A 12133-nucleotide genomic window follows, 5' to 3' on the forward strand; every position below is an offset into this window, starting at 1 on the left:
AGGGAGATGAGTGTCTCTTTCACTCTTCAACAATTTTTAACCCGTTCTCTACGGAGAGGAAAATCAATCAAAAAGTGACCCTTCATCTTTTTCATTTTTTATTTACAATTTATTTTAATTGTCTTACTCTTTATTTTTTGTAATTATTTAATTTTAATTAATAAAAATCTCACATAAAATCACAAATTTAAAGAGTATTTCAATATATAGTATACACGTAACAAATTTAAGATCATAAAATTCAAGAATTTATCAGATATTTCCTCTGTTTAAATTTGTTTATCTGGTTGTAACTGGACACGAAATTTAAGAAAATAAGGAAAAATTTCAAATCTTAAACTAAAGATATGTATAATATACCAGAATGTGCTTTAATTTTGATGTTTTCAACATGTTGAAAAGTTAAAGTAAAGAGTTGCTAAAAAAAGAAAGATTCATTTTCTTTTAAACAAACTAAAAAAAAATAAGATAAACAAATTAAAAACAAAAAATATTTATTTTCATGATTATAAATTTTATATTAATTTTAAAGAGTGTATTAATAACGTAAGAAATTTGTTACCAATAATTTAGGTTGCTTTGTTATATGTTATTTTATTACTATACAGAAGAAAGAGAAAGAAACTACCGAAAATGTGTTGTAGTGAATGAAGTTGTTTCTGTCTTAATCAAATGTTTTAAGTTTGAGATATGAATATGTAAAAATACTTGGTAGAAAGCGCTTCCTTCTAAATGAGGTCTTATATAATGTGAATCTGAGTTAGTCGAATTCTAACACGAATACCGAACATCAGATTAAAAAAAAAAGGACAAAATAAGAAAGAGAAAGAGAAAGGAGCCTTGTGTTCAAGTGTCATTTTCTAATAAACAGTACTTCTCGAGGAACACAAGTCTCCTATCCCTTTCTTCCTTTTTTCTCATTCCATAAAGCCTTTCTTGATTCCTTTCTTTCATTTATTACCAAAACAAATAAATTTTTTTCTATTGTTTTCACAAACACCATTATCCCTTCTTCTTCTTCTTCTTCTTCCTTTTTCACAAACATGTCCACTTAAAAAGAAGATAAAAGATAAACTCAAAATCTTTGCCCCTCACTTTTTCTTCACTTACACTTAGCTTTTTAACAATCTCTCCCTAACTCTTTTTCCACCTAAATCTATCATCAAGAATCAAACTTGAAGTTTGTTCATCTTTCTTTTTCCACATCTTGTGTATGTGCAACTTTTTACTTTTATATTTCATCAATTTGGGGTTTTTTGAGGTATTAAAGCCAAAAACATCATAAAAAAGAACAAATCTTGAATTTGTCATATCCAAGATGCCCTTAGAAGGGGTTTTTGTTCAACCAAACTCATCTTCATCAAAACAAATCCCTGATCTTTCTCTCCATATTAGCCCTCCAAATAATACTAATTCCTCAAACAAATCATCATCATCAACACGTACAACAACACATAATAGTCTGACTGAGCTTTCTTTAGCTCATCCAACTACTACTAATGAAGAAAATAGGAGTTTCTCAAGAAACCCTTTTCTCCAACAAAGCCAAAACATGAATAGTTGTTATATGATTAATCATCAACCACATGGGGTTTCTTTATTAGACCCTATAAAGGGTATTCCAATTTATCATCATCATCAAGATTCATTTTCTAATTTCTTGGAGAAAGATCCAAAGAGATTATCATCATTTGGATCCCTTTATTCAACACCTTATATTAATAATTTGGATCATTTATCATTTTTGAATAATTCATGTGGTACAAATGTTTCTTCTTCTCGGATACCTATTGTGGCTAATAGATTTCACAATCAATATTATAATGGAGTTGGATTAGGTTCACCTTCTTCTCATCATGAAAATAGTTTGATGATGAGATCAAGATTTTTACCTAAATTTCCAACTAAAAGAAGCATGAGGGCACCGCGAATGCGATGGACAACTTCACTTCATGCTAGATTTGTTCATGCTGTTGAGCTTCTTGGTGGACATGAAAGTAAAAACTCTATCCATCCCCTACTTTTAGTTTTTTTTTTTTTTTACATATATAATGCACTTGTTTGTGTATCTTAAAATTAATTTTCATCTCCTAGTTTGAGTTATCTTGTAAAAATTTCATTTTTTTTTTTATGTTTTTTTGGTGGCCAATGGACATGAAAGTAAACCCCAAATCTTTATCTTGATTTTTTTTTCAACTTCCTTTGATTTGATTTGATTTTTAGGGTACATTAGGTTTGATGAGAGAAGTGATGGAACATTAATGATATTAATAGTTTCGAAAAAAAGATTCAGGATTTAAATTTGATAGATATAATTTTTATTTTTATTTTTTACACTATTGTAACTCAATACATGACTTTTGCAATTTAGGTTCATATATGTTCATATTCATCTTCACATTTTAGTGCATTTAAAATTATTGTTGCTTAATAATATACTAAAAATTGCATATTTAATTCTAATGTTGAATTTTCTTGAATTCTTAATTAGGGGCTACTCCAAAATCAGTCTTGGAGCTAATGGATGTCAAAGATCTCACTCTAGCTCATGTCAAAAGTCATTTGCAGGTAAAATAATTAAATTACAAGAAAAAATGTAAAAGGAAAATTCAGTTTAATTAAATCTATTTTTCTTTTTTCTTTTTTCTTTTTTCTTGTGTGGGTGAATTGTTTCTGTGGCACAGTAATCGATGAAAAATGCAGTGAATGAATGACTGAATTAAAGAAAACAAGTCTGATAGTATAGCAGAGAGATAAAGAAAAAGAAAACAGACAAAAGTAAGTCATCATTATTCAATAATAATAATAATAATACTACTAATACTTCTTGTTACCTTATCATAAACTTTAACCTCGTGATTAATGAATTATGAAACATTTTGAGTCCACAATATTATTTTTTTCGTGATTTGAAGCAACCGTTAGTAAATAAAATATCTTTTTATATATAGTGTAATTTTACGTCGTACTCCTACGTAGCTTTACCCTCGTATATATCTGTGTGAGTAGGGGTGAAGCTAAAATATGAGTTATGAGTTTGACTATACTCAGTAATTTTAGTTTAAATTGTGTATTTGTCTTAGGTTTATTGAATATGTAATTTTTGACGGGATACTTTCGAAAAATTAGAATTTTGAATTTATAAACTTCAAATCTTAGCTTCACCAGAGCGTGTGAGAGAGTGAGGAGATATATGGGGTATAAATGGAATCTTTTTGTATTTATTGAATTGTTGTTTAAAATTCTAAAATGCTTTTTTTCTAATGCAGATGTATCGCACTGTTAAAACCACTGACAAACCTGCAGCTTCCTCAGGTAATTAATTAATTCACTATATTCAAAAAGGAATTAATAACTATATTTATCGTTAAATAACTTAATAGCTAATCGTATTATTGATAACCCATCACTAACTCATTATTAAATAGGATTAGTAACAGATTTTTGCTAGCTCTTTTAATGATAGAAATTTTCTAAACCATCTCTCTATCCTATAAAGATTGAGACTTATCTACGTACGTTCACTTTATACTTGCGAAATCACACTAAATATATTATTATTATTATTGTTATGAATAAAATTTGTCTGTCGCTAATTTATTATCGGTAATTTATTAAGGGCAATCCGATGGATCAGGTGAAGAAGATCTGTTAGCTATAGACAGGATTTTGGATCAAAGAGGTCCATCAGATGGATGTGATGAACCTTCTACAACTCTTTGGAGCAACTCCTCTAGGTACAATTGACACATAAATTATATATAAATCTTTGAATAAATGATCATGTCTTTTGATTTTCATGGCGTTTACGTTATATACACCGATGATATAAAAATAATTAGGTAACCAGGTCGGTATTGAGATAGTTACACATAAATCGTTATGATAAAATACTTCGATTCATTTTATTTGACATACTTCATTTTTTAGTCTGTCTCAAAAATAATTATATTTTGAAATAATGACTTCAAATTTTATTTACATATTGCTTATTGAATTCATATCACAAAATTTAAAAGTCTTTCTTTCTTTTTAAATTACGTGTCCATGTCTATAAATTAGATCGAAGGGAGTAATCGATAACCTAATAATATGTTGTAGTATATATAAATGCTATAATAGGTTGAATTTAATGTCTATACACTTGAAGTATAAGAAATATTTTTACAATTAAGACACTTTAAAGGTATAGTTAAATGTAGCTCTGTTTAATATATATTTACGTCTACATAAAAATGTGGACACAAATATATATTTTTAATACAGTAAACAAATAAAAATGGATGGAGATTAAAAAAAATTTGGTCTCATGGGGAAAATATTTCACACGTACATTATTAACTTTTGAAGTAATGATGAATAAAATTGATAAACATATTTTCTTTTACTTTTTGCATGAATCTTTAGAAATGCAAACCCACGTACTTCATTTTCTAATTATTCTAAATATATTAATATTATATACTTATATAAAGAGTTTCTTATGGCAGCTTTTGCTTTTATTTTTCTTCTCTTTTTATTATATTTCATTTTTCTTTTTTCACCTGAAGATTTTTCAACATATGTACGCCCTTTATTTTTTATTAAAGAAACATATATAATAGTACTACATAAATTAAAGTGTAGTATTTAATTACTGCAACAACTACTTTATCTTTTCTTTTTTCTCTTTCTTTGCATTTTGGAATTAATTAATTTAATTTTCTAATTAAATTTAATATAGACAAAACCCTTTTACTTTACTTTGTTGTTATTCTCTTCACGAGGAGACTTTAGCATATATGTCCAAAAAAAAAGACCTGTCTCTTGACTTAAGTGCTCCCTTTTCTCAAAGTTATACATTTGTTTAATTAAAGTATTTATTTATGCATGCTGTTTCTATGGACGTGTGTTTGTCTCTTATGTGTATATAGTTAATAATAATGTATTATATGTAATATCTTTCTTGTTATTTGAAATTTGAAATGTAGCTTCTACGTACGTATTAGGAAGACTTGCTCTATAAATTGTCCTTTTCCTTGATTACTTAATACTTTGACTTTAAGTATGCACATATAAATATTTTAATTTGTATTACTGTATCAGTCGAACACTTCAACTTCAATCTTAATTATGTATATAAGTAATGTTCTTCCATTCAACTCTTGAGAAAATAGGCATAAGGTAGGTATACATCTTATTGATAGAGAACTTCCCACCCCCTGTGTCTTTGCAGACTCAGTCAAAAACAATTTTTAGCGGCAATAAATAGACACATTAATAAAGAGTGCTAAAGTCTAGCTTTACCGGCATTAGTTAAGTGTCATTAGATCTAGTGTTGCTAAAGGCTTTAGGGACATATACAAAGAGTGCTAGTTCCCGTTAATTAATTATCGCTAAAGATCATTTTTGATGTAGTGTCAATGATATTAAGTCCACCTGCAACATGTGATTTGCACACTGTTTTCCAGGAAACTAAGGCTTTCTTGGATGAGTTGGATTTTAATTTAGTCTTTTAATAGGTTGAACTTTAATTTTTCGCCTTCAAATGTTGGTCTTTATTTTCTGTCTTTTTAACAATATAATTTATGTCTAATAAGACATAAGTTCTTTAAATTTGAAGTCATGTTGGGACATAAATATAGGACATTATGATATATATAAGAAAATATAAACTTACGTCCCGTGGAAACATTGTTTTTTATGAACGACAAAAATTAAAAACCATCATAAAATAAAGCTAAGACAAAATTGCAAATGACTCCATTATAATTTTTTTTTTTGAAAGCTCTTGCACCATTAATAAAAAAAATAAGTGTATTTAGACTTCTCTTACCCCATCTTCACCTGTAATTAGTCTAGTTCTAGGGTTTACTAGATCCAAATTCTTTTTAGTTCTCTATCCATTGTCATTTTTTTCCTTTGAAAAAGAGTGTTGATGGTGAAGGAGAGAGAAATAACGGGACAAGCGAGACTTGCTCAAATGATTGAACACTTTTATCATTCATCGATAGATTGAGCATTTGAGTTAAGCTATATACTAAGAAATGAGAAGACTATTGATCCTCCCGAGGGGTAGGATGATAACGGGTTGAAGAGTAATGGGCTTGGAGTAGCGAAAAAGTACACTAATGGGCTGATTGTGAGATGAAAGAAGCCCAAAATCCCTTCATGTGCTTAATTCATTCTATTTTTAAATAAATAATCTTATAATAATATAAATATTTCTCTTAAGGAGTATGCAAAAACTTTAAAAGTATATGTTATAGTATATAAAGTTTATTTTCTACTTAAATTTTCAGTAGTAGAGAAAGATTATCACAAGCTAGCTTCAACGAATCAAATGGACTCATCAGATCATCATCTTTTCCATCTCAACAAAGATTTGGCCACCATATAGAGGTACTTCCCTCAATCTCTTCTCGTTTTTCCTAATAAACATATTGTTCAGATCAACTTACGTACATTTTGAATAACCCTATCTTTTAATGTAATACTAGTGTTTTCCTCATTTTACTTTGCATGGAAGTACTATCAAATGTTTAATTGATGTTATAGCCTCAAAATTATAATTTAAATTTCAGAAGATGTTCAATATTTAAAATAAAAAGGGAATTATAGTATTTTTGGTTCCTTGGTTATTTAGTTAATTATGATTTAATCCTTGTGATATCTAGCAAAACACATTATTTAGCCTTCAATCAATAGAAATGTGAATTGTAAAATGTTTTATTAATGACCCCTTATTTTTCTTCTCTTTCCTATGTTTTAATAATGAACTCACCCACTATATATGTGGAGAGTTTATCCCCCTCTCCACTAGGAAAAAAAGGGACACCATTATAAGTAAAACATTTACAACTTCTTTTTTCATTTTAACAAAAGGAAAAGAATTGCTATAGTTGAATTAGTTGGCACTAGATTAGACCAACATAACTGCATACGTCTCAATTCCAAACAAGTTGATCAGGTTAGCTATTTGACCTAACTAAATCTATATCTAGACAATGTGGTCCGTCGCAATTATATTGCCTTCCATTTCAACATAAAAAATCATGATATTAAGTGTACTAAATATGTGAAGAAATTATTGCAGGAATGTGAATATTCAAGAGCAATGAGCTATGTAGGTTGCAGTTTGGATCAGAAAAACCCCAGCTTGGAGTTCACATTAGGAAGATCAGATTGGGTAGAAAAGAACCATGACTAAAATTTGGGTATCAACACCTTCAATATATTTAATTTTATTTGGGTTTTTGGCTTAAAGCTGATTCTTCTAATTTTGTTATTTTTTGTAATTTGAGATGAAAGGTATGTGATATCAAGATTGAAATATTAAGAGCTACTACTACTACTACTAAAAAAAAAAAAAAAATTGGTTTTCTTTAGCTAGCATGGCTAAGTAAGTTCCCATGTAGCTTCAACTAAATTATGACCTACCTATATATATATATATACACAACCTATTTTTTTTTTCTAGAGTTTTGTTAATTAGATTTTTTTTCCTTGTTTAATTTGAGTTCTTGGGTTGTTTATGAGTATGTAATAATATAAAAGTTGGAGTTTTTGGGTTGTCTGTGAGGCTGGAGTTTCTCTTGTATTAATGACTACTCTAGTGGAATGGTTTTATATGGTGCAATAGTAGAATGCTTTTTTTATGGTACAAGGACATTATTATTCAAAATATTAGCCTAGCATCAAATTATAAATTAAGTAATGGTGTATCAATATAATTAAGAAATGTAATGCCCAAGAAGCAAATTCTTAGTAAATATCTCAGGATCAGTTTCTTGCGAATTCATTGTTGGTCCATAATCCATTAATTAAATTAATTTCCCACCAATTTTTTTTTGATTATTTTATTTATATTTATAGTAATTAGAAGCAAAAATAAATTCATTAACATACAAAAAAATAAAAATAAAAATAAATCCACAAGGGACTTGAAGGAGTGTGAATGTTCTTTTTTGGAGGAATTTTCAAAACCGACTACAGTTTAGGCTTAATTATAAATTTATATATAGCTAAATTATGATTCTTAGCTACATGATGGAATCATGCGAGAGGTGAGAGAGGACGAATTCATATTATATTTATTGTATCAAGTGTATTTATTCCTTGTGTATTCGCTCTGTTTCTTTAGTGTGGGAATGATTTTGGATATTAATTAAGGTAACTAGAATCTCATAGCACAAAGTTGAATTGAAAGTTTCCTTATCTATTAAGTTTTGATGTAAGATTCTCTTTGGGTCAACTTCAAACGACCATATCTCTTCTTAGAATATAAGAGTTATGTGACCCATAACCTATTAAATTAAAGGTCTTTGAATTCTCTTTCCAATGCCACCAAGTTTGCGTCATTCTGCGTTCAGAGTAGAGAGTTATGATCATTTTACTAAATAATGTAGTGCAGTTCCGTTTTAGCCGCGGGAGAATTCTAAATAAAGTAATTTTCTTCTCCTTATACCACTAGGAAAACCTTAAAAACAGATTTCTTAACTCCTATAAAGCCCTAAACAATCCTATTTCCATCTTTTAATCCATCATTCTCTTCTCTCTCAAACCCTAAGACAAAACCCTAAGGAAAAATCAAAGTAGAAGACTACATTCAAGATTCTTTCAATCTTTTTCAAGATTCTTTCAATCTTTTTCAAGATTCTTTCCATCTTTTTCAAAATTCTTCTTCAAGGTAAGTTTTTTTCCAAGAATTCCATTCTTTCAAACTAAAATTTCTCCCTACAATTATAAATCACTAATGAAAATCATAAATCTTGGCAATAGAGATTTCAAGAAACTAATTCAAGAATCTCAAGAAAGGTTTTCTTGATTTTTTTTACCTTCAAGCTAGGGTTTCAAGGTTAAAATCAAGATCTTCTTCAAGATTCTTCAAGATTTTTCAAGAATCTTGTTCTTCTAGGTATGTAAGGCTATCATAGTGTTGGACTAGTTCGTCCTCACGCCCTACATCTACTTTCAAATCAGTAAAAGAGAAATCTAGAATTCTACCCCTAGATTTGAGTATTCTTGAGATAAGTTGATTTTGAGTTCTTAAATTCCCGATTCTTTTGAAATTCTATTCCTAAGAATTGAGTTTCTATATTTTTATTGAGATCCTTGAGTTGATTTGTTCATGTCTATAATTCAGCATAAACCCTATTTTGAGTTATAAATCTTGAAAAAATTTTCAAAATCAACACTTGAGTTTTAAACTGAGTTTTTGAGGAAGAAAAGATGAGTTTTGAGAAAAAGTTTAAAGGTTCTATTTCATAAAGACTTAAGAGTTTCTAATGTTATTTTATTTTTATATATATACCTATGTTAATTATTGGATTTGAAAGATAAGTTCATAAGTGCATGTTTTCAAGAAGGTAAACACGTCTCACGTTTTGAAAAGTATTTCAAGTAATGTAAGAAGTCCATTCTTTATAATGGGTGAATTGAGCACAAAGTTATATTAATTATTTTGGGAGTAGTATCGAGCACCTAGTCGGGTTAGTCTTTTATGATTCAGAAGTCCCATAGAACTACGTAGCCAACGTAGGATAGGATATCATTGATTCTTCATGCGACTCTTCACCGCCTCTGAGAAGATATATAGTTGGATCCATAGTCACGATATCAACCTATACCCTGGCAAAGTATAGGATGGCCCTGACAACGTGAGGCGAAACATTGTATCATTGCTAGGCTTATGCTAATGATTGTCAGTTAGAGAAACTCTCCACAAGTAAAGATTATTCTTTTCATGTTGCTTTTATTGCATATCTTATTGTAAAGCTTAAATGGTTTCACTTCATGTTTATGTATTGATTCAGTTGAGTTGTTTTCAATCATTCAGTTCAGTTATTTGTTTACTCAACCATATTACATACTCAAACATTTCATGTTTTGATGTCATTCGACCTACATCATTTTATGATGCAGATATAGGCGTTCATGATTATCAACGAGAGCTTCGTTGAGATCACTCTACACTCCAGTTAGCTTTGGTGAGCCTCCTTGTATTCTAGAGGACTTCACAGTTACTTTCCAGTTAGTAGTTTTGAGGTGTCGTGGGTCTTGTCCCGACATCCTTTCTTAGTAGTAGATGTTTCATAGATAGACAATTTTGAAAAGTTTTTCAGTTTCAGATGTTTTATTTAAACTTATGATTCATACTCAGTATATTCAACAAAGTTTTGAGATTCAGTAAACTGTTTTTAAATGTTTCTTTCAATTTGATGCTTATGTATGCTCAAGTTAGTCTTTCGCTTGTAGTCAGCCAAGATAACGGTTTGCTTGGGGACCAGTAATGGTTCTTGAGTGCCGGTCACGTCCAGGGTGTAGGCTCGGGTCGTGACAACTTGACTTTTGATTAGGTATCGGTACATGTAAGGTTTCATTCTTGGAAGGAAAAATACAATAAAATTTGTGATAGAATTTTGTTTGTCAAGTCCCATTATGTTGAAAAAATTGTGAAATACAATTTTGTTGGTTGGGTGCGTCTTGCAACTACTTTTAATTCATGTGTGAAAATGGTGTGACAAAGAATAAAGAGAGTTTGCTAGTCTAATAAAAAAATTGAAATATGTGACTGACAACTTGACTTGATATATTGTACATCTATGGCTTTCGATACTCTTTCATAGAATTTAATTACTACTCCCGTAAGCAATTGCTTGCAAATACGAAACACTCACACAATAAGCATCAAAGATCTTTTTACACCAATTAATTGATAGAAAATTAAAACAATTAGTTGTGAAACTATAGTACGACTTATCCAAATCAAATACTAAGAATTATCCAAATTTATTATATGACAAAATGAAGTTCTGGTTAGATATCTGTCACAATCCAATCCACCGGGCCGTGCGAGAACCTACTCTAACACCTAAGTAGGAGAACCCTCGATTCCCAAAATAATTTTAAGACATACGGAAGATTAAGAAAATTGAAGAACAATTAACATTCATAAGATTTTTATGAAATAAGAGTTTTTGACAACAAATTGAGTTAAGACTTGTAAAGTAATTAACACCCCAGAGATATAGTCTAAATAGGTACAAGAGCTACTAAGAGTACAAGATGTAACAAAATTATAAATGACGCAGCTCCCACCATGCGAAAGGAAAAATAGAAGTTGTTGGAGATTGCCTTCATCTTCACCATGAAACATCACTGATCCTGCAACTACACTATGCCAAAAAGGCATAGCAAGAGTAATATTACTACAACCACACGTACTGGTAGACATCATCGGTCAACCTGATACTCACCGCATAATATAAGAAATCAACTAGTAAGAATCATACAATAAGACTCTTCCTTCCTCCACCCTTATATTTTTCTGTCCTTACTATTCCGGATATTAATATCCTACTAGCACACTGGACTATAACCCTTTTATCTCTTAAAGATTAACACTACGATATAACACCACCCCAATCCTCAACGACAATGCACATGACCCTCTTCTCAATAATAAATGATCTTGGTCCCACTCACCATACCACATCCCGGTTCGGGCCCGACCATTCACAGTTTATTCAATAATGAATTATATCCAATTACCTTACGACACCGCGAAACCACATATATAAACATAATGTACAATCCAGTTATCTTTTCAGGAAACATGTTCAGTTCCACATTATCAATAGCAAATAGATGCAACAACTCAATGATCCTCTCATGGCATCCACGCCCAAACTGTTAGTGTGCCGAAACGTGATACCCAATCCAATGCATGTATATGTGTTGGTACATGACACCCGTTCCAATGCATGTTGGCGTGTCAGAACGTAACACCCGATCCAATGCATGTTAGTGTGTCGGTACGTGACACCCGATCCAATACATGTTAGTGTGTCGGTACGTGACACCCGATTCAATCATCACAATCACAATTACGATCACATACATAACACACATACTTATAGCCATACAATCAAGTATTAGGTTCATGGCATGCAATTGTATATACTTAGTCTTTTCATGAGGTACGATCTAAGATATCCCTAATTTCATACATGTATGCATATCACGAAAACATTAACAAGTTTATGTCATACCACAGGAAATCAACCATCACATAACCCTAGTTCATGGGATAAGGCTTCCTTCTACAGTATACGTCTAATGTAACACTTAGAAATACACATATAATCATCTC

The 12133-nt window shown here is 30.2% G+C and overlaps 1 protein-coding gene across 3 annotated transcripts; it reads left to right on the forward strand.

The window, feature by feature from the left end:
- The first annotated feature begins 957 nt into the window (after positions 1-957).
- On the forward strand, positions 958-7610 carry LOC125867467 (transcription repressor KAN1-like). 3 transcript variants are annotated; one of them, XM_049547980.1, is made up of 6 exons: positions 958-1997; positions 2492-2568; positions 3270-3315; positions 3620-3737; positions 6285-6381; positions 7076-7610. In XM_049547980.1, the coding sequence occupies exons 1-6, from the start codon at positions 1319-1321 to the stop codon at positions 7187-7189; spliced, it is 1131 nt and encodes a 376-aa protein (XP_049403937.1). In that variant the 5' UTR covers positions 958-1318; the 3' UTR covers positions 7190-7610. The 3 variants fall into 3 exon arrangements, with proteins under 3 accessions (XP_049403937.1, XP_049403938.1, XP_049403936.1); XM_049547981.1 differs by having other exon boundaries at positions 3270-3314; positions 3628-3737; positions 6282-6381; XM_049547979.1 differs by having other exon boundaries at positions 959-1997; positions 6282-6381.
- Positions 7611-12133: the final 4523 nt, after the last annotated feature.

Source organism: Solanum stenotomum, chromosome 6, assembly GCF_019186545.1.
Source record: "Solanum stenotomum isolate F172 chromosome 6, ASM1918654v1, whole genome shotgun sequence".
In the NCBI taxonomy this organism is placed as follows: Eukaryota; Viridiplantae; Streptophyta; class Magnoliopsida; order Solanales; family Solanaceae; genus Solanum; species Solanum stenotomum.